Source organism: Nerophis ophidion, linkage group LG23, assembly GCF_033978795.1.
Source record: "Nerophis ophidion isolate RoL-2023_Sa linkage group LG23, RoL_Noph_v1.0, whole genome shotgun sequence".
In the NCBI taxonomy this organism is placed as follows: domain Eukaryota; kingdom Metazoa; phylum Chordata; class Actinopteri; order Syngnathiformes; family Syngnathidae; genus Nerophis; species Nerophis ophidion.
The window spans coordinates 231,680-254,757 of NC_084633.1; the positions used below are offsets into that span (position 1 = coordinate 231,680).

General features: G+C 36.8%; 1 protein-coding gene and 1 long non-coding RNA gene across 2 annotated transcripts in view; one reads left to right on the forward strand and one right to left on the reverse strand.

The window, feature by feature from the left end:
* On the forward strand, positions 1-2,445 carry LOC133541457 (uncharacterized). The gene is made up of 2 exons (XR_009803881.1): positions 1-49; positions 2,092-2,445. It is a non-coding gene; the product is annotated as an uncharacterized LOC133541457 (long non-coding RNA).
* Positions 2,446-3,806: 1,361 nt separating this feature from the next.
* Positions 3,807-23,078, reverse strand: part of LOC133541584 (transient receptor potential cation channel subfamily M member 5-like) — a 109,053-nt gene continuing 89,781 nt past the window's right edge. The window contains exons 20-28 of the mRNA XM_061885072.1: positions 22,782-22,897; positions 19,121-19,253; positions 17,868-18,042; positions 13,566-13,731; positions 13,291-13,472; positions 9,926-10,058; positions 7,022-7,094; positions 5,599-5,692; positions 3,807-5,509 (exon numbers count right to left, since the gene is read on the reverse strand). Of these exons, the coding sequence (XP_061741056.1) occupies positions 5,493-5,509; positions 5,599-5,692; positions 7,022-7,094; positions 9,926-10,058; positions 13,291-13,472; positions 13,566-13,731; positions 17,868-18,042; positions 19,121-19,253; positions 22,782-22,897 (1,089 nt within the window). The 3' untranslated portion in view covers positions 3,807-5,492. The remainder of the gene's footprint in view (positions 5,510-5,598; positions 5,693-7,021; positions 7,095-9,925; positions 10,059-13,290; positions 13,473-13,565; positions 13,732-17,867; positions 18,043-19,120; positions 19,254-22,781; positions 22,898-23,078) is intronic.

Here is a 23,078-nt window from a genome sequence, read left to right on the forward strand (position 1 = left end):
GACGGTTCAGAGGGGACGAGGCTGCGGGCAGAGGAAACACCTCAAGGAGGTAAGAAGACAACCTTGGTGACTTAGAAACAGGGAAATCCTTTTGTGATATTCATAGTTTTGCTTATGTTATTGCACTGTTAACTTTTATTGGGGTTTACTGAAGTGAATTATGTTTATATAGCGCTTCTTTCCAGAGACTCGAAGCGCTTTACTTAGTGAAAATTGTTATCTACATCTTTAAGCTACATTTAATCCAACAGGTGGGTAAAGTGTCTTGCCCAAGGACACAACGGATGCGGGGATCGAACCTGGAACCATCAAATTGCTGGCACGGCCATGCTACCAACCCGAGCCACGCCGCCACATTGTACCATTTTTTTCTTGTTACGTAATATACAGTACAGGCCACAAGTTTGGACACACCTTCTCATTCAATGCAATGTTTTCTTTGTTTTCGTGACTATTTACATTGTAGATTGTCACTGAAGGCATCCAAACTATGAATGAACACATGTGGAGTTATGTACTTAACAAAAAAAGGTGAAAAAGCTGAAAGCACGTTTTGTATTCTAGTTTCTTCAAAACAGCCACCCTTTGCTCTGATTACTTTTTCGCACACTCATGGCATTCTCTCCATGAGCTTCAAGCACACCTGTGAAGTGTGCAGTGATCCGAGCAAAGGGTGGCTATTTTGAAGAAACTAGAATATAAACTATGTTTTAAGTTATTTGCCCTTTTTTTGTTAAGTACATAACTCCACGTGTTCATTCATAGTTTTGATGCCTTCAGTGACAATCTACAATGTAAATAATCATGAAAATAAAAAAAACATTACATTGAATGAGAAGGTGTGTCCAAACGTTTAGCCTCTACTGTGTATATTCTTTTTACCTTGTATATTGTTTTAATGTCGTTTATTTGGCTTTCAGGAACTTTTATTTCCAAGGAAACATGTTTTTTTTATACTGTGCACATGATTAAGATCCGATAAAACATGCCGCACTCAACAAATTGTTTCGCTTTCCTACATAAAGTACTGTCACAAATACTGCTAAAGTAGTACCTCAGTTTTTGCGCGCCCCACTTTTTGCATATTTCGTTTTTTGTAAATGTTTTTGCCAACTTCATCCAAAATGTATATCTATTTTACATTTTTTTTTTACATGTCAAACTATATATTACTCTTATTTTTTCATATTTTTGTCTGAAAGAGATTCATTTGATTTAATTTATTTCTTATAGTAATTAATTGCTGCAATTTTTAAAGATATTTTTTAAGATATTTTTTTTGTGAGGAACAGATTAATCTTATTTTAATTAATTCTTATAGTAATTAACTGCTGCAGGTTTTGCCTGACTTTTTTTGGACAACTGAGGTATCATTGTACTAATGTGTATATAATAATAATAATAATGTTTGTTTTATAATAATAATATAATATGATATAATATAATATAATATATATGTATAATATAATATATTATATAAATAATATAATATAATATATTGGCCCTGCGATGAGTTGGCGACTTGTCCAGGGTGTACCGCGCCCTCTGCCCGATTGTAGCTGAGATAGGCACCGGCGCCCCCCGCGACCCCGAAAGGGAATAAGCGGTAGAAAATGGATGGATGGATATTGGCCCTGCGATGAGTTGGCGACTTGTCCAGGGTGTACCGCGCCCTCCGCCCGATTGTAGCTGAGATAGGCACCAGCACCCCCCGCCACTCCAAAGGGAATACGCGGTAGAAAAAGGATGGATGGATATAATATAATATGATATAATACAATATAATATGATATAATATAATATCCATCCATCCATCTATTACTACCGCTTGTCCCTTTTGGGATCATAATATAATAATATATGTGAGTTATTCATTTGAATTAGGATGGTCAGAAAAAACCTCTTCAACATAAATATGCTTGAATTAGCACAAAAGCCAAATTGCATCCAATGTACTAACCCAGGTAGACAAACACAACATGGACACAAACGACCAAGAGAGAGTCCAAGGAGAGATTCATATATGATTGTATTATTATTGCATTGACTGACTATAGAAACTGTAATCCCTGACTTGCTGTGTTCTTACAGGCTAAGCACGTCTTGGTGCGGTTACTCCCAATCCTTGTACCAGTGTCTGGTTTTCCATGCTGACGCTGGACTGGTTTGGGGGAAGCAGTGCCAAGTACTAACTGCCGGTGAGAAGTGCAGCTGCGCAACAACCCGCTTCTTCCGGGGCGGATAAAAGCAATTAAACGAATGATTTGTTGACAATCTGAGACGACGGAATGAGAAAGTTCACAAGGGCAATATGTTGTGCTAGAATGTGAACAAAGCAAAAATGCCGGACTGTACATTGTCATGTTGAAAAAAAGCCTGCTAGAACTTGTGCTTATTTTTCACACACAAGTTTATTAATGCAAAAATAAATAGTTTTGCCTGAAATCCTTGTCCTTCTGTGTTTTATTCTGGTTGTGTTCCTGTTTGACAGATTAAAGGCACAATTTAAATAACATTTAATTAACCTAAAAGTGTTCTACCATGAATTGATTAACGTGGACCCCGACTTAAACAAGTTGAAAAACTTATTCAGGTGTTACCATTTAGTGGTCAATTGTACGGAATTTGCACTGAACGGTGCAATCTACTAATAAAAGTTTCAATCAATCAATCCTGTGACAAAGTATCCGTGTGTGTATTGAGAATACTGACCCTATATTTACAGTATGTACTGTACATGTTGTTCAATTAATGCCAAAATGTGCGGCATATATATATATATATATATATATATATATACATACATATACATATATATATATACATACATACATATATATATATATATCCATCCATCCCATCCATTTTCTACCGCTTATTCCCTTTTGGGGTTGCGGGGGGCGCCTATCTCAGCTACAATCGGGCGGAAGGCAGGGTACACCCTGGACAAGTCGCCACCTCATCGCAGGGCCAACACAGATAGACAGACAACATTCACACTCACATTCACACACTAGGGCCAATTTAGTGTTGCCAATCAACCTATCCCCAGGTGCTTTATGCATATACATACAGATGTCCATGCATTAAAAAATTATGCAGTTTATACATTTTGTTTTATTCAAATTAAAAAAAAATAATTTAAAGCTAACACATTTTCCCAAGTAAGTAACAATAAAGTAGAGCATCTTAATTCTCCTGTATTCCTTTGTAGTTTTTGCTCTTGTTGACTTTTTTTTTGCATTATTGACTGTACAACACTTTGTATGAAATTATAAGGAATAATTTCATCATTTTGTTAAGGTGACATTATATTGTTTTCATGTGTTAATTATTAAAAACGTGTAATACCCTCATATGCCCTGTGTTTTGTTTGATTTTAATCATGTACAATATATTAAGAAAATTACAAGTAAAAAGGTTCGGTATCAGTATTGGCAATGCTGGCACTGTAATTGTTTGGTATCGTATGAATACCAAAATGTGCCGTATCACCCACCTGTGATTTTAATGTCTGTGTTTAGGCATTCAGGAGCAAATAGGACGTAGATCCTGTGAGTCATTGGTTAACGACGCTTTTCAATCAATCAATCAATGTTCATTTATATAGCCCTAAATCACTAGTGTCTCAAAGGGCTGCACAAACCACAACACAAACCACTACGACATCTTTTGAGTATTTCCAAAGTTACCTCAATCGTATGACGGGAGAGTTGTGTTGTGAACACCTGCATTTTGTATTTCTGGTTTGGTGCAACTCTCCTCATTCTTGCAAGTAAAACAAAACAATTCAACAAAGAATACAATTGATGTTTTACACAGTTTATTTGAAATCATCTCTCACAACATTTTCTCAAAAATCTTCTCATCAAGAACAACAGTGTTATCGGCAAAAGCAATGATTGGTTTCGGTTTGGACCCCGGGATGCAGAGACTTAGGCAGCATGTGCAAAAATTACATTCTTTGGTTGACAAGCTAAGCAGAGCAAATGAAATCATTAAAAATATGACTAAGCGGGTCGCCACTTGGACAAGCATTCACCATACTGAAGCAGAATGAGTCTAATGCCAGCCATGAATGTTTAGATAATACATTTATCCCTGAAAATACAGAAATGTTGCTGATGGCGTGTTTGACGGAGAAGCAGCTTAAAGTAGATACTGTAGAAGTGTGCTCCTCAAGGTAAATGCTGTACAATATTATTATTATTATTATAAGACTTCAAAAAATAGTGTAATTATTTCCATAATTCTTATCTAAATGTATGGCATGTTGCGTGTTAAAATTGTGCTGTTTTGGGGGGAACAAGCCCCAATTAAATTCATTTCATGGTTAACTTGAGTGTTTTGAGTTAGGAGGTCCGTCACAGATCCAAATTAAGGTTGTCAGTTGAGGCATCTTATGAGGAAACAAAAGACGGACAGGAAATGCAGGCGGAAACAGGAAATAATAACAAATAAACAAAACCATGAACACAATTAGGGAAATACAATTTTAACTCAAACATTTTATGTTGAACACATTGTTGCATGTCAACATCAACCCAACTTAAAGAGCAATTTAAATCATACTTGACTCTTGAGTACACTGTGTGTGTGTGTGTGTGTGTGTGTGTGCAGTTGTATTTCCACCCTTCTTGAGACATCAACAAGGAAAAGTACCTTCGATATGAGGACTGGTGAACAAGTTAGGACCGAAATCATGGTTCCAATACAGAAAACCATTGCATCTATTAGAGAATGGTGATGAAATCTATCAAAATTAGGGTGGTCCCAAAAAGGTGGGATTTTTCAAATTGACTGTCGGTTTTTAAAAGTGCATGGTCAATATATGAAATAACAAGTGTGTGTAAAAATCTGAAGTGGCCCCCCCCCTCTGGCCATCATATGTAATAACAAGTGTGTGTCAGAAATTGAAATGCACCCCCTTTGGTCAAAATGTATTTAGAAAAATAAATAAATATGTACAGTATATAGCGACATACTGTAATAAATTGAAGTAAATATCCATCCATCCATTTTCTACCGCTTATTCCCTTTACGGTCGCGGGGGGCGCTGGTGCCCATCTCAGCTACAATCAAGCGGAAGGCGGCGTACACCCTGGACAAGTCGCCACCTCATCGCAGGGCCAACACAGATAGACAGACAACATTCACACTCACATTCACACACTAGGGCCAATTTACTGTTGCCAATCAACCTATCAAAAAATGAAGTTTAAAAACCAATTACAAACAAAAAATAATCAAATAAAAAAAATTCAACTAAAAACTTACGTTTTTATATTTGCATAGTATGTATATATTAGTAATATTGTAAATAAAAATCTTTATAAATCTAGAAAGGTTGTTCCTAAAGAGGTAGGCCTTTTTCGGCGGTCTCAAGAAGGTAAAAAATACAAGATTGTGTGTGTGTGTGTGTGTGTGTGTGTGTGTGTGTGTGTGTGTGTGTGTGTGCTCACACATGTCTCTGTGAGGAGAGTTTAGGAAGTTCAGCTTGGAGACAGGTCTACACAAGAGAGGAAACAATGAAGCGGTAAGTATGCGTTCCTATAAAAAGATGGACGTACACGTGACAAGGTGGGAAGGATCATTTACCTCTTAAGACTGGAGGGGAGCGGTTGGCTTTGATGATGTTACTCTGAGACATGGCCTCCATCATCCAGGAGAGGGAGTTGCAGCAGTACTCCATCTAGGAGCGAGGTGATAGAAAAAATTCGAAATATATTTTTGTAAAAAATAAATTGACTCAATGAGAATTTGTGACATGTTGTTCCCACTTGAGAGAAGCTGATTCATCGTCTTTGGTCACAGTTTTTGATCTACTGCTTCATAGTTGGGTACTTATTTGCAGGATGAATACTTTTTTCCAAGCCACAGTCTTTTATATACAGATACAGATATTTAACACTTCATTCATTAGACTTAGGCAAACTTTATTGATCCACAAGGGAAATTGTTCCACACAGTAGCTCAGTTTCTAAGGATAAAATGTACCATAGTAGCAATATTAAATATAACATACAGTGGGGCAAAAAAGTATTTAGTCAGCCACTGATTTTGCAAGTTCTCCCAATTAAAATGATGACAGAGGTCTGCCATTTTCATCATAGGTACACTTCAACTGTGAAAGACAGAATGTGAAAAAAAATCCAGGAATTCACATTGTAGGAATTTTAAATAATGTATTTGTAAATTACGGTGGAAAATAAGTATTTGGTCAACCATTCAAAGCTCTCGCTGATGGAAGGAGGTTTTGGCTCAAAATCTCACGATACATGGCCCCATTCAATCTTTCCTTAACACGGATCAATTGTCCTGTCCCCTTAGCAGAAAAACAGCCCCAAAGCATGATGTTTCCACCCCCATGCTTCACAGTAGGTATGGTGTTCTTGGGATGCAACTCAGTATTCTTCTTCCTCCAAACACGAGTTGAGTTTATACCAAAAAGTTCTATTTTGGTTTCATCTGACCACATGACATTCTTCCAATCCTCTGCTGTATCAATCATTTATCCATTTTGGTATTCAACCATAAAGCCTGCAATACTGTATGGGTGTGATTTACTAAAGGTGTGCGTGTATTAAAACATGTGCATACTTAATAGTGCACGCAAAGCAGATTTGCTGAGCTTGTGCGCAGATAATTGCGTCTCTTAAGTGAGCAAATTAAGGAACATGATTGCGATTTGATATTGTGGAAAAAAGGAGCAGATTATAGATGAATGCTGCTTGTTCAACATCATTGCAAAACAGGCCAAGTTGGGGAGCATGATAACATGAATGAGGAGGGAAATAAATGTTTCTCTGGGCACATAATGCAAGAAGTATACACAAAAACCTCATTTATATAGGGGGGTATGCACCACTTTTTCACTTCTAATCATTTGTAAACGCAGTCGTAGTAGATCCTAGTCCCCCTTATACTAGTCGCAACTTTATCGTTTGCACATGCTGTTTAGCGGGTGGTATTTGGATCCTAGTCTGAAGTGAATATGGAAAAGAATTGATGCAGTACAGACCTCTGTCTCCAGGAGCTGCAAACGTTGGTCGTGGTCATGATGTGCGTTCATTTTCTTCAGCACATTGTCCACCCTGCAAACAAACACATCAAATTATTATTTGTCAAATGTGTGAAAAACATCATGCAACACATTAAAACCAACAGTATATTTTATGCTAAAGTCTAACATAACTCAATAGGGAAGGGCGATTCGGCATACTTGGTATCAATCCACGTTATTAATCTAGTATCGACTAAATACAGGCCCAGTTTTGCCGATACCAATATCGGTGGCAATATTTATTCTTGCAATTTTTCAAGATCATTGAATGATTTTGTGGTTTTGCCTCCATCTTGCTGATCGTGATCATAATCAAAATAATAAAACATGACAAAGATTTTTAAAAGACGTTTTTGTGAACAAATGAACAATGTGTACTGTAAAAACAGCAAAATAAGACAATGTGACGATAACAACAAAATAATACAGTTATCGTGGTTGCCTTGGTTTTTGTACGCCCCGCTTTCCGTATGATTTGGCCTGATGAAAACTTTCGATGTGTTTGAATTGAGCATGACTGCAAAAAAATCACTCTTAAAAAGAAAGTGGCAAACATTGTTGAATACAAGAAAGAACTCGCAGCAATTTACGACCCTTCACTTTTCTACTTAGCTCACAGCGTTTCCCAATGATTGACAAGCTATTTGTGACAGTGGGGCGACGGGGCAATATGATGTCATCAATAATTTTCATGATTGGCTGTGATGCATGTATTTTCTTTTAAAAGGCTAAAAAAAATGTCTACATATACTTACAGACAAATCTATGGTTAGTGTCAGAAAATATGTTTGTTCTTATTATATATTGTTTTGCTCTATTTTTCAATTGTTGGTGCTTACATATTTGCTATAAAAATATATATACATATACACACACACACACATATATATATATATATATATATATACATACAGTATACACATACATATATACATATACATCTATACATATATATACATATACACATGAATACACACACATACATATATATACACATATATACATACACATATATACACACATATAGAATATAGATATATATATATACAAATATATGCATATATATATATATATGTGTAACCAGGGACGGCGTGGCGCAGTGGGGAGAGTGGCCGTGCGCAACCCGAGCGTCCCTGGTTCAATTCCCACCTAGTACCAACCTCGTCACGTCCGTTGTGTCCTGAGCAAGACACTTCACCCTTGCTCCTGATGGGTGCTGGTTAGCGCCTTGCATGGCAGCTCCCTCCATCAGTGTGTGAATGTGTGTGTGAATGGGTAAATGTGGAAGTAGTGTCAAAGCGCTTTGAGTACCTTGAAGGTAGAAAAGCGCTATACAAGTACAACCCATTTATCATTTATTTATCATTTTATATATACATATATATACACATATATATATATACACACATATATATATATAAATATATATACACACATATACAAATATGCATACACATACATATACATATATATACATAAACATATATAAATATATAAATATATATATATATATATATATATATATATATATATATATATATATATATATATACATACATACATACATATACACACACACACATGTATATTTTATTTTTAACTTTTTACGGCTTGTAAAAGAAAATGAATCCTGTAGGAGGCAGAAAGGTCATACATACATACATACATACCTACACACGTACGATAGATAGATAGATGGATAGATGGATAGATAGATAGATAGATAGATATACATATACACACAAATACATATATATATATATATATATATATATATATATATATATATACACTTTTATAAATATATATATTAGGGGTGTGTGAAAAAAAACATTAGAATTTGAATCGCGATTCTCACGTTGTGCGATTCTGAATCAATTCTCTCTCTCTTTTTTTTTAATCAATCCAACAAAACAATACACAGCAATACCATAAAAATGCAATCCAATTCCAAAATCAAACCTGACCCAGCAACACTCAGAACTGCAATAAACAGAGCAATTGAGAGAAGACACAAACACGACACAGAACAAACCAAAAGTAATGAAACAAACATTAATATTATCAACAACAGTATCAATATTAGTTATAATTTCAGCATAGCAGTGATCAAAAATCCCTCACTGACATTATCATTAGACATTTATAAAAATAAAAATAAAGAACAATAGTGTCACAGTGGCTTACACTTGCATCGCATCTCATAAGCTTGACAACACACTGTGTCCAATATTTTCACAAAGATAAAATAAGTCATATTTTTGGTTCGTTTAATAGTTAAAACAAATTTACATTATTGCAATCAGTTGATAAAACGTTGACCTTTACAAATATAAAAGCTTTTTACAAAAATCTACTACTCTGCTTGCATGTCAGCAGACTGGGGTAGATCCTGCTGAAATCCTATGTATTGAATGAATAGTGAATCCTTTTAAATCGGGAAAAAATCGTTTTTGAATCGACAATCGTGTTGAATTGAAAAAAAAAAAAAATCGATTTTGAATCGAATCGTGACCCCAAGAATCGATATAGAATCGAATCGTGGGACACCCAAAGATTCCCAGCCCTAATATATATATATATATATATATATATATATATATATATATATATATATATATATATATATATATATATATATATATATATATATATATATATATATATATATGTATATATATGTATATATATATATACATATATATGTATATATATGTATATATATATATACATACATACATATATATTCTTAGGTATGGAGTATATTATATACATACATATATATATATTCTTAGGTATAGAGTATATACAGAATAGGGTATTGGATGATATAAAAAAATAAAAATTAAAAAGAGTACTTACTTGAAAGATGTACGCTTGAGGCGTTCCGTGTCACTATCTCGATGCCGCTTATTCTCAGCTGAGAGGAGGTTTTCTTTCTGGATCGCCTCCCACATGTTGATCTGGCTGGCTTTGATGTCCGGCAAATCCAAAACTGACAACAGAGACAACGGTCATTCAAGCATCTAACATTGTTCTTTTTGAGGTGCCATGTCTTAGCCTGTGTAATTTTAACATGGAACTGCAATGTAATCAACGGTAGAGTGGTGCCAGGATTTTTAGACACCAGCCGTCTCTCCGATAATTGGCGTGTTTTCAGTCACAAGCAAACATTTTTGTTGATTTGTTGGCGTAGAAAATGTGACAGTGAACCCCATAGGAAAGCTCAAACACAGGCGCACTCTTTAGCTTGGAAATTACGGTGAACAGCAGACATTTATCAATTTAAAAAAATGGGAAAGCTGCGGATGGTATGTTTGACGGAAAAGCACATTCTGTGGAAGCGCAATCTCCAAGGTAAAAGCTGCACATTATTATTACATTACTTCATAAAACTTTTGTAGTTGTTAGTAGTGTCATTTTGTTTTCATCCAACATTTCACATCTAAAAGTTAGTTTTTTTTTTTTTAAAAGGCATGTTAGATGTTAAAATGTTGCTATCTTAGCGGGCAACACCAATTACATTGATTTCTATTTATTTAAATGTGAGCCTTTGAATTGAGTGTTTGAGTTAAAAAGGACTCATTATGCAAAACCAACTTTTCTTACCTATTGGTATCGGTTTTTGTGTGTTTAGGATCTACATAAGTCCCGAAAATTTAAATTCAAACCATGGAAGCATGGAGTCTTGCCGTCCTTCATACTTCCTCCTAGTGTTGTCCCGAGACCAATATTTTGGTACCGGTACCACAATTATTTTGATACTTTTTAAAATAAAGGGGACCACAAAATATGGCATTATCGGCTTTATTTTAACAAAAAAATGTTACGATACATTAAACATACGTTTCTTATTGCAAGTTTGTCCTTAAATAAAATAGTGAACATACAAGACAACTTGTCTTTTAGTAGTAAGTAAACAAACGAAGGCTCCTAACTAGTCTGCTGACGTATGCAGTAACATGTTGTGTCATTTACCAATTTATTATTTTGTCAAAATTATTAAGGACAAGTGGTAGAAAAAATATTATTACTCTACCTGTTCATTTACTGTTAATATCTGCTTACTTGCTCTTTTAAAATGTTCTATCTACACTTCCGTTAAAATGTAATAATCACCTATTGGAATTGGGGGTCAAATAAACAAAAATGATTCCCGAGAGCGGCTACCGCTGAGCTCACTGCTCCCCTTACCTCCCAGGGGTGATAATGGGTGATGGGTTAAATTGTTTGATTCTTTACATCAGTTTTGGATGATACTTTTCATTATGGTACTTTTCAGAGGCGGTATAGTACCGAATATGATTAATTAGTATCGCGGTACTATATAATACTGGTATACCGTACAACCCTACTTCCTCCATTTGCCCAACTAGTTTTACCCAAAGATCTTGTAGTCAGTAAGATACTTATTTTTCTCTTGTTGTGGGGGCAGACTGGCTCGTACATGCACATGAATCCTCCGCTGTTGTCATTTCTAATACAAAGTATTATATAGTTCAAACTTATATCTGTGTGTAGATTCGCTATGGAATTGCTCAACTACAACATGGCTGAGGGGGAGAGGACGCTGTCGAAGTGGAGGCATGAACGTAAGACCACCCACAAAACGGCGCATCCTGAAGAGACGAAAAGGAAGAGGCTTGAAGATGGTATGTAAAACATAATCTTTGCCACATTTTGAACAAAGAACCACTATTACATGTTATGTAAACTGCAAAGAAGTGTTTAAATATGGAAAAAACAATTACACAGAAGCAACTAAGCTTTTAAATTAGTTACCACTGCACTTTAAAATCCGCAGTGTACCGAGACAGCAGTAAGTAAACCGCAAAGTAGCGAGGGATTGCTGTATTAATAATTAATGGGTGTGTGTTTGTTACAACGAAACATCGTAAAACAGATCAACTGTTTTTATAGAAACAGATCAACAGGTGACCTCGTTAGGTGTCACATTTTATGTTAACATCAACTTAAAGGGGAACGTTATCACCAGACCTATGTAAGCGTCAATATATACCTTGATGTTGCAGAAAAAAGACCATGTGTTTTTTTTAACTGATTTCCGAACTCTGAAAGGGTGAGTTTGGCGATTTAAACGCCTTTCATTTGATAGGCCTGTCGGAGCGATGACATCACAACGTGAAGCGGATCCGCCATTTTTTCAATCTCATTACACGCACCAAGTCAAATCAGATCTGTTATTTTCCATTTTTTTGACTGTTTTCCGGTACCTTGGAGACATCATGCCTCGTCGGTGTGTTGTCGGAGGGTGTAACAACACGAACAGAGACGGATTCAAGTTGCACCAGTGGCCAAAAGATGCCAAAGTCCCTCGTTTGTTCTGCACACTTTACCGACGACAGCTATGCTACGACAGAGATGGCAAGAATGTGTGCATATCCTGCGACACTCAAAGCAGATGCATTTCCAACGTGCATGAATGCACAAAGGTGAGTTTTGTTGATGTTATTGACTTATGTGTAGTGTGCCAATCAGACATGTTTGGTCACGGCATTACTGCAAGCTAATCGATGCTAACATGCTATTTAGGCTAGCTGTCTGTACATATTGCATCATTATGCCTCATTTGTAGCTATATTTGAGCTTTCCCCTGCATTCACATTTAATGCCAACCAAACACATACTAATCGTTGGTTAGAAGGCGATCGCCGAATTCGTCCTCACTTCCTCCCGTGTCGCTGTCTGTCATGTCGGTTTCGCTTGTATACGGTTCAAAGCGATATGGCTCAATAGCTTCAGTTTCTTCTTCAATTTCGTTTTCGCTACCTGCCTCCACACTTCAACCATCCGTTTCAATAAATGCGTAATTTGTTGAATCGCTTGCGCCGCTGAAATCCGAGTCTGAATCCGAGCTACTATGATAGCACCTTTCTGTGCTATCCGCCATGTTTGTTTCTGGTGGCTTCACGCAGTGACGTCACAGGACAATAGACGGGTGGATATAGCGATGGTGTAAATCAGGCACTTTGAAGCCGTTTCTCGGGATATTGCCTGATGGGTAAAATTTTTAGAAAAACTTCGAAAAATAAAATAAGTCACGGGGAACTGATTTTTATTGGTTTCAACCCTTCAGAAATTGTGATAATGTTCCCCTTTAAGCGGATAATTTTTAGGAATCAGAAGAGTTGATCAACTACGACTTGTTGGCAGGTTCCGTTGTATTAACTACTCATTATTGTTTTGGTGGATAGTGCTGCTCTCACCAAAGTGTTTTGTCTTTTCCGAGGGTATATGGCGGACGATTCTCTTGATGAAAAGAATAATATGTGAAATGATGATGAATGGCGGCGCCATGGAAGGCCTGGAGTGGTATTCCACGATCAAGTTGTAACGTTGGAATTTCCAGTAGATGTCACTGCGCTCCTGAACTTCGTTGAAGGTGAAACTGCGGGCGGGAAGCAAAAAATAATTTTTTGGGTTTCTCGTGTCAGCAGGATTCACTCACAAACATAGCTGAAAGGAAGGATTTTGAGCGCACCTGAACATGGCGATGAGGAGATTGATTAGCAGTATGTTGGTAACCAGCAGATAGATGACCAGAAGGACGATAACCAGCCAGTTGACGTCGGCGTTTGTGCAAGGCTCGTGTCCCGCTTCGATTAGCGTCACATTGTTGGTACAACTCTTGTCCCCGATCAAATCAGCTGCATGGAAAAGTGAAGTGAAATGTGAAGTGAATTACATTTATATAGCGCTTTTCTCTTGTGACTCAAAGCGCTTTACATAGTGAAACCCAATATCTAAGTTATGTTTAAACCAGTGTGTGTGGCACTGGGAGCAGGTTGGCAAAGTGTCTTGCCCAAAGACACAAGGGCATTGACTAGGATGGCAGAAACGAGGATCGAACCTGGAACCCTCAAGTTGCTCGTACGGACACTCCACCAAACGAGCAATGCATGCTTTTACACTGAAAAATCCTTCACACTCTAGAATTTGTCAGCGTTCATGACACGCACACTGAAGTCCCTAATATGCTACCTTGTATAATCCCTACAAAGTGATCGTTAAAATGGTGCTGAAAAAAAAAAACGCAATTATTTTGTATATATGGCAAGTTTTATCACATGTTTAGTCTGAGATACAACAAATACATCAAAATAGGAATCTAAAGGTTGAATTGGTGTCATGATCTGTGGTCTAGATCATGTTTTGTTTAGTTATGTTCTGTTAGTTTTGGACTCTATTAGTTCCTGTTTTTGTGCACTCTTGTTTGTTTTAGTTTCCATGACGACTCATTAGTTCAACCTGCCTCATGTGTTCGGATCACGCACCTGCTCTAATCAGAGACTATTATATAAGCCTGTTTGCCAGTTAGTCGTCCTGGCGACATTGCTAGTTTTCATACGAGACCATAGTTCTTGCTGCTCCTTTCACGCTTAGTTCATGCTGCTCCGTTTTGATCGTTTCATGCCATAGTTCATGTTGTTCGATTCATGCCGTGTCCACGTACGTTTTGTTAGCTTGCCAATAAGTCTTGCTAGTTTCATGCCGCAGTTCCATGAGTGTTCCAGGCCATAGTTTAGGCTAAGTATTTAGCTTCAAGTGCGATTGGCACCTTGTTCCTTCGCCTTGTTTTCCATTTTTTGTAACTCTTTGAGTTTTTGTTCAAGATTAAATCATGTTTTTACCAGAATACTTTGTCCTGAGTGATCCGTTTGCATCCCGGGGGAACAAACCTTGCATAAAAATGCGATCCAAACATGACAATTGTGACTCTAACCATGTGGGCTACCTCTATTAAAAACATTTTTTTACATGTCTTTATTTAATTGGAGCAATTTTTATACTTTTTTAAATCAATTTACTGTTCTTTAAATCAGGGGTGTCCATTACGTCGATCGCGAGCTACCGGTGGATCATGGAGGGCGTGTCAGTTAATCGCCAGCCAGGCATTAAAAAAATGTACCTAAAAATTAACGATCATTAATTTTCATTCTGACGTCACTTTCGTCACTTGATTGACATTCACAGCACCCGAGGGTCTTGTGAGGTGACGCTGGCTGCTGCAAGCTCATTATTAAGAAAAAATTACCGACAGGAAGGCGAGAAACACTTTTTATTTCAACAGGCTCTCGCGCTATACCTGCCGTCAAACCTCTAAAAACCGACTGCACAGTTCCTGTTTTCACAATAAAAGCGCTGCTTCATCCTGCCTGCACTAATAAAAAAAAAAAGAGTTTCAGAAAACTGGCATGCTCAAGCTAGCAAGCTACAGAGTTTGCCGCCAATTAATTTCTTGTAAGTGTAAAAAAGGAGTATGAAAGCTGGACAAATAAAATGCCAAAAACCAACCACTTTCATGTGGTATTGGACAGAAAGGAGGACTTTTATCTCTTAAATTAATAAATGTGGACATTATCAGCACTACTGTCTGATTAAATCAATGCAATTTATCAGAATCAGGTAATACAACAACTTATAATTTTTTCTTCATGAAAGAAATGAATCTATATGTTAAACATATTTGTATTATCATTAAACACCTTTAACTTGTAACAAAAACGTATCTTTCATAAACAAATAAAGATAAATTATATATGCCCGCGACCCCAAAGGGGATAAGCGGTATAAAGTGGATGGATATATGAAGGAGGTAGATCCCCTCTACTTTACCAATTGAAAAGCAACTTGCCTGCAGAAAAAGTATGGGTACCCCTGCTTTCAAGCATTTTTTGTACTAAAAGAAATTGTTCAGTAATTTATGTTTCTCGTCCTAAATAAAACATTTCCCAATAAAAAAGCAAAGTTGTGCATGTTCCTGGCAGCGCCCTGCAAGATGCGATCCCTGTATGTCAAAAGTACCAGCCCAGCACTAAGGCTATGCACTCGAGATCGACTGATAGTTTTTTTCAGGGCCGATACAGATACTGATTATTAGTAGTCAAGGAGGCTAATAACCAATATTTGGAGACAATTTTGCAGAAAAAGTTAATTAAACATGAATATTATATTTGACAAGGACTTAAGTTATTTTTTTAACATTATTTTTTAGGAAATGTCAGACCAGTAGCGACCTAATGTTTAATGCGGCGCTAATGTTGTGGTTAAAAAACACCAGAGGATTTCTCAAACACCTTTATTATGGGAGTCTAAAAATTTGCATTTCAAAATATGGGAAAATTGTTTAAAATATGTGATTTCTCTAGATGGCAATAATTCGCCATTTACTCGATTGTACACAATTTTATAGCACATAGACACGAGGAAACCTGAAATATTGCGAACAATTCTGGGCTCCTTCACGTCGATTATAGTTGATACCTGTTTCAAGCTGGCCGACATCCTCTTGTACGTTACAGAAAGTATGAGAATGTGAGCTGCTGCCTAATCTTCTTTACTTATTACTGCAGTGACAAAAAAGAGAATTTTTCCCATGCACAGCAAAAAGGGCTGGTGCTTGAGCAGTAGTTATTACTACTATTACTTCTACTTTACTAATTATTTATTTCTTAAAATACTAATTACTGGCATCATATGTGTATATATTGTATCTGTTGATGCAGTTCTGCTGTAGGTGACGAAAAAATGACAAATGTCTATACATGCACCATGGGAGACGATACAAGCAATCTGAAAACAAGCCATTATATCATTATCATTGACAGAACAGTAAGGGGCTGGGAATAAGTTTGCAGTAAAATTTCCGTACTATATGAAGCACTGTCATTTTTTATCGACATTTGAGATGCACTTGTCATGCAAAATGGGGCACCTCACGGACCGTAGTACAGCTCGTGTTTTGCCTATAGGTAGGGCACACTAAAAAATTAATTTAGGACCATTCTGCTTTAAAAAAAAAAATGTAAACAGGCTTAACCGATACTTAAAAAAAACAAACAACTGGCATCTTGTGTTATATAGGTGACAAAGCATATTATTATATCATATTAGTATTAATTTTAAGCCTTTTTGCACATTTTATGCAATGCATGTATTCAAAAGGTCAAAGCTGAACCACGTCAACACTGTTTTTAGAATCACATAGCAGTATTGAGTTATTGTAAACACATTATTCTGAGCAAATTGAGTTATGTAAACCCAGATAAATGTGATAAAATGTTGTTCAGAGGAAAATGGATGTTATTTTTTAAAGTTTAACTATGGAAAAGTACAGAGATTCAAAAAGTGTCTACTTCTTCCCATTACCCTTTTGAGATATGTTTAATTCAGTTGTATTTTCTCAATTTAATGTTATTGTCTTTATTTTGTGAAATAACAATAATATTGCCATTAAGCACATGATTGTTTCCTGGAAATATGTATGTATATTATGTATCACATGTAAATTATGGAACTGACTATAAAATACTCAATAAAATAAACTGAAATTGATTCCCTACCTTTCAGATTATTGTGCTGTAGGAAAAATAAATGACTTAACCACAGTGTCACTACTACAGGTGGGGGAGAAATATGTGATTTTTTGATGCATCGCAATTCGGACATGGACGAAAATCGATTAGTAAACGTCAATGATCGATAATGGATTTATTTATTGTAAAAGAAATGCAGGGGAGTGTAATGTATTGTAGGGCACTTCTGTTCCACACATTGCACACATTTCCATTAATGTAATAAATGTGATTGGAATTAATTTAACTGAATCTTTTTACAAAGGCACCGTTTTTTAAAAGTTGCAAGTGATAGACCATTATTTAGTGAAAAGAAAAGAAATGTAAAACTGCATCAACATACATAAATTAAAGATGCATTAATAATTGATTTTTTATCAAATTGAAGCTCCTTTATCGTAATTGTAATCCAATTGTGAGCCACTTACCATCCACTTCTTGTACGTCAATGAGTCCGAATATATACAGGTAGGGTCTGTAGAAGACCCGGCGAAATATCCAGTTGGGACGTGGATCGTATGAATAGAGGAGCGCCTGGTTGGCTACTCCGTAGGCGATGACCCACACAGTCAGGAAAAAGAGGAAGAAGAAAATGTCTTTCATCTGAAGGAAGCAAACAAATTATTGTTTGGATTTGCTCTTGTGTCAAATTCAAACACATTTTGTAAGTGTCTATCTTAGTTGTATTAGCCTACTATCAAAATGACTTTAGAAGTCATATATAGGTGTTATAATGAGGACAAAACATGATGTAGGTGTCTATATTAGTTATATTAGCCTACTATCAAAATGACTTTAAAAGTCTTTTATAAGTGTTATAATAATGGCAACACATAATGTAAGTGTCTATATTAGTTATATTAGCCTACTGTCAAAATGACTTTAGAATTCTTATACAGGTGTTATAAAGAAGACAACACATGATGTAAATGTCTGTATAACTTATATTAGCCTACTATCAAAAAGACTTTAAAAGTCTGATATAAGTGTTTTAATAAAGGCAACACATGATGTGTCTATATTAGTTGTATTAACCTACTGTCACAATGACTGTAGAAGTCTTATAAAGGTGTTATAATGAAGACAACACATGATGTAAGTGCCTATATTAGTTATATTAGCCTACTATCAAAATGACCTTTGAAGTCTTATGTATGTGTTATAATGAAGACAACACATGATGTGTCTATATTAGTTATATTAACCTACTCTCAAAATGACTTTAAAAGTCTTATATAAGTGTTATAATGAAGACAACACATTAAGTAGGTGTCTATATTAGTTATATTAGCCAACTATCAAAATGACTTTAAAAGTCTTACATAAGTGTTATAATAAAGGCAACACATGATCTAAGTGTCTATATTAGTTATATTAGCCTACTGTCACAATGACTTTAGAAGTCTTATAAAGGTGTTATAATGAAGACAACACATGATGTAGGTGTCTATATTAGTTAAATCAGCCTACTATCAAAACGACTTTAAAAGTCTTATATAAGTGTTATAATAAAGGCAACACATGATGTAAGTGTCTATATTAGTTATATTAGCCTACTATCAAAATGACTTTAGAAGTCCTATATAGGTGTTATAATGAAGACAACACATGATGTAAGTGTCTATACTAGCTATATTAGCCTAATATCATCATTAATTTATGGTGTGATTGTGTGAGTCACCATTTTGCCAACGATAATAATCTTTGGCCCGAGTTGCTTGTGGGCGGCAAAGATGTGGATCAGACGCAGCGTGAAGACCATGAAATCGATTGCCATCAGCGCTCGGCCGAACTTGAACGACTGCGGGAACATTCTGAAAAACAAAATGCTAATGTCAATGCAATAAATGGTATATAATGTGCAGCAGCAGCATGTATGTGTCTAACAAAAGCATTTGACACAATTAATCATAATATCTTAATTAATAAATTACAACAATGAGGCACCTGAGGGATGGTCAGGAAGCTACTTAACCAACAAGAAGCAATTTGTGAAAATAGGTGATCGTACCTCAACAGCACTGGCAATATCTTGTGGCGTGCCCCAAGGATCAATACTGGGACCAACATTGTCTAAGGTTTGTATCAACGATATTTGGAAAGTTACAAGGACTTAAAGTTAGTATTATTTGCCAATGATACAACTGCTTTTTGTTCAGAAGGAAACACACAGAAGCTAATACAAATAATAACATAAGAAATGAACAAATTAAAAAGATGGTGTGAAAAAAACAGACTCTTTGAATCTCAGTAAAATTAAAATAATACTATTCAGTAGAAGAGAAAGTCTAACAAAATACAAACGGACGGAATATATACTGAAAGGGTAACAGAAATAAAAAATTTGGGTATATTAATAGATGATAAAACGAACTTGAAATCTCTTAAAAATATACAACACAAGGTAGCAGAATATTACGTCAATAATGAATAAAGCAAAACATGTTCTAGACCAAAAATCACTCAATATTATCTACTGCTTGCCAGTGTTACCATATCTGAGTTATTGTGTAGAAATATGGGGAAATAACTATAATAGTACAATTTATTCATTAACAGTATTAAAAAAATATCAATCAGAATGATACATAATGTTTGATACATCCATCCATCCATCCATCTTCTTCCACTTATCCGAGGTCGGGTCGCGGGGGCAACAGCCTAAGCAGGGAATCCCAGACTTCCTTCTCCCCAGCCACTTCGTCTAGCTCTTCCCGGAGGATCCCGAGGCGTTCCCAGGCCAGCCGGGAGACATAGTCTTCCCAACGTGTCTTGGGTCTTCCCCGTGGCCTCCTACCGGTTGGACGTGCCCTAAACACCTCCCTGGGGAGGCGTTCGGGTGGCATCCTGACCAGATGCCCGGACCACCTCATCTGACTCCTCTCGATGTGAAGGAGCAGCGGCTTTACTTTGAGTTCCTCCCGGATGGCAGAGCTTCTCACCCTATCTCTAAGGGAGAGCCCCGCCACACGGCGGAAGAAACTCATTTCGGCCGCTTGTACCCGTGATCTTATCCTTTCGGTCATGACCCAAAGCTCATGACCATAGGCGAGGATGGGAACGTAGATCCACCGGTAAATTGAGAGCTTTGCCTTGGTTTGATATAGAGAACACTAAAACCTTTTGTTTGCGCCTTGAGTGGGAAACGTTGCTTGGATTGGGGCATGTAAGTGAATGCTGTGCTATGTTTCCTGCAAAGTAGAGTACATTGTCATTGACCGGTTTCACTCACACTGTCCACAAAATAGCTGCAGATTTATGGCAATTTCTGTTACTTAAAATAAAACTGTTGGCACCGCGTGGGCCAAATTCCTTATTAAAATTGTGACGCCTCGAGGGGCCCCACCAAGCCTTCGTACTGTCCGATATTTCCTCCGTATGGGTAGTTTTTCCTTGCCGCAGTCGTCGAGCGCTGGTTCATGTGGGGCTCAGTTTATGTTCTCTGTATTGTATAAGAAGCATGGTTCTCGAGCTGCAGCATGTGTAAAGTGCCTTGAGATAACTTCTGTTTTGAATTGGCGCTATTGCAAACAAAATAGTATAGAATTCTTGCTAATGCACGCAAACGTCAATGTTTAACATGACAGTATTACAACACAGATTTTTCCTATAATGACCCCTTTATAGCCAGATTTTATGTTGACGACAGCAGTCAACTGTCTGTTGACGTCGGCTTAAGCAGGCACTTGTTTGTAGTAAGATGGGACTTGATAAGTTATTACTTTAACTTTTTGATGCCTATTCTGTACAGTACCTTAAATTTTTTATCTTAAGTTAATCCTGCCGTCTTTATGCTTGAAAATGCTTAATTTAGGTTAATAACCAAATTTGCTCTAATATGCATATTTTACACTAAGAATAGGTCATAGTCCAACCCAAAACCTATTTCTTCATGAATATATTTTTGAAAAACCTCAATAGAATAAAGCCTCAAAATATGAAGTACAAAGTGGTGTACTTAAATATAAATAAATATTTCTCTATTGCTGAATCGTCCAAAACTGTGTTCATGATCAACTAATTTGATTGATTGATTGAAAATGTTATTAGTAGTTTGCAAAGGAAGAGAATACATTATATGAAACAGTACAGTTTACACAGTACAGTTCATATTCTGTACAATTGACCACTAAATGGTTACACTTTATTTTCAACTTGATTAAGTCGGGCTCCACGTTAATCAATTCGTCATACAAGTTATACAAGTATATACTGTACATGTGATTATTTATAATCCGGGGAGGTGGGATGTGGCGGGGGGCGGGGGTTAGGCTAGGGTTGTAGCTGCCTGGAGGTGTTCTTTTAGTGCGGTTTTGAAGGAGGACAGAGATGCACTTTCTTTTACACCTGTTGGGCGTGCATTCCATATTGAGGTGGCATTGAAGGAGTATGAGTTAAGACCTTTGTTAGATGGGAATCTGGGTTTGACGTGGTTTGTGGTGCTCCCCCTGGTGTTGTGGTTAGGGCGGTCATTTACGTTCTGGAAGTAGTTTGACATGTACTTTGGTATTAGGGAGGTGTAGCGAATTTTATAGACTAAGCTCAGTGCAAGTTGTTTTACTCTGTCCTCCACCCTAAGCCAGCCCACTTTGGAGAAGTGGGTAGGAGTGAGGTGGGATCTGGGGTGGAGGTCTAGAAGTAAACTGACTAGCTTTTTCTGGGATGTTTGGAGTCTTGATTTTAGGGTTTTGGAGGTGCTAGGGTACCAGGAGGTGCATGCGTAACTGAAAAAGGGTTGAAAGAGTTCCCACTTCATGGTGTTTTTGTTGACCAGAGACGAGATTCTGTAGAAAAATCTTGTTCTTTGGTTGACCTTTTTGATTACCTTAGTTACCATTTTATCACAGGAAAGGTTAACCTCTAGTTTGGAACCTAGGTAGGTGACCTCATCTTTCCTGGTGATAATAATGTCACCCACTTTAATAGTGAAGTCACTGACTACACTATAGGTTGATTTGGGATCCAAATAGGACTGATTCCGTTTAAAATGAAAGGCGACATAACAAAATCATTCAATATTCCTCAACAATTGTAATACAACGTATCAGTATTGATACCACTAATGCTGATCCTGTATTTACTTGGTGTTTGATCAATACAAACATTGGCAGGTTCGTCCACAAAGTTCCTTTACGACTGAAAAAAAAAATACTACAGGAATACTTGGCGATATGCGATAATCATATCCACCCATCCATTTTCTGCCGCTCGTCCCTTTCGGGGTCGCATGGGGTGCTGGAGCCTATCTCAGCTGCATTCGGGCGGTAGGCGGGGTACACCCTGAACAAGTCGCCACCTCATCACAGGGCGGGATAATCCAATATGTTTTGCAATTCATTCACCTGCAGCCAAGAGCACAAATGAAGATTGTGATGGCTGTGACGTCACACTGGTTCCAAATATCTTTGATGTAACTCTTCATCCCCTGGAGCATAAAGTTGCTGGACACAAAAAAGATCTGTCAATCAGAGAGAGAAGAGTCTTATGAAATATTACTTCATCAAATGGGTCTATGACACATCGTCGCATTTTAATACAAGAACGGTAGAGTGGAACCCGTTCAAGTTGACGCGCCTCGGAGTGGCTGATTAATGTCCACATAAGCGGTTGTTGACGTAACCAGAACCAAAATTGGCATA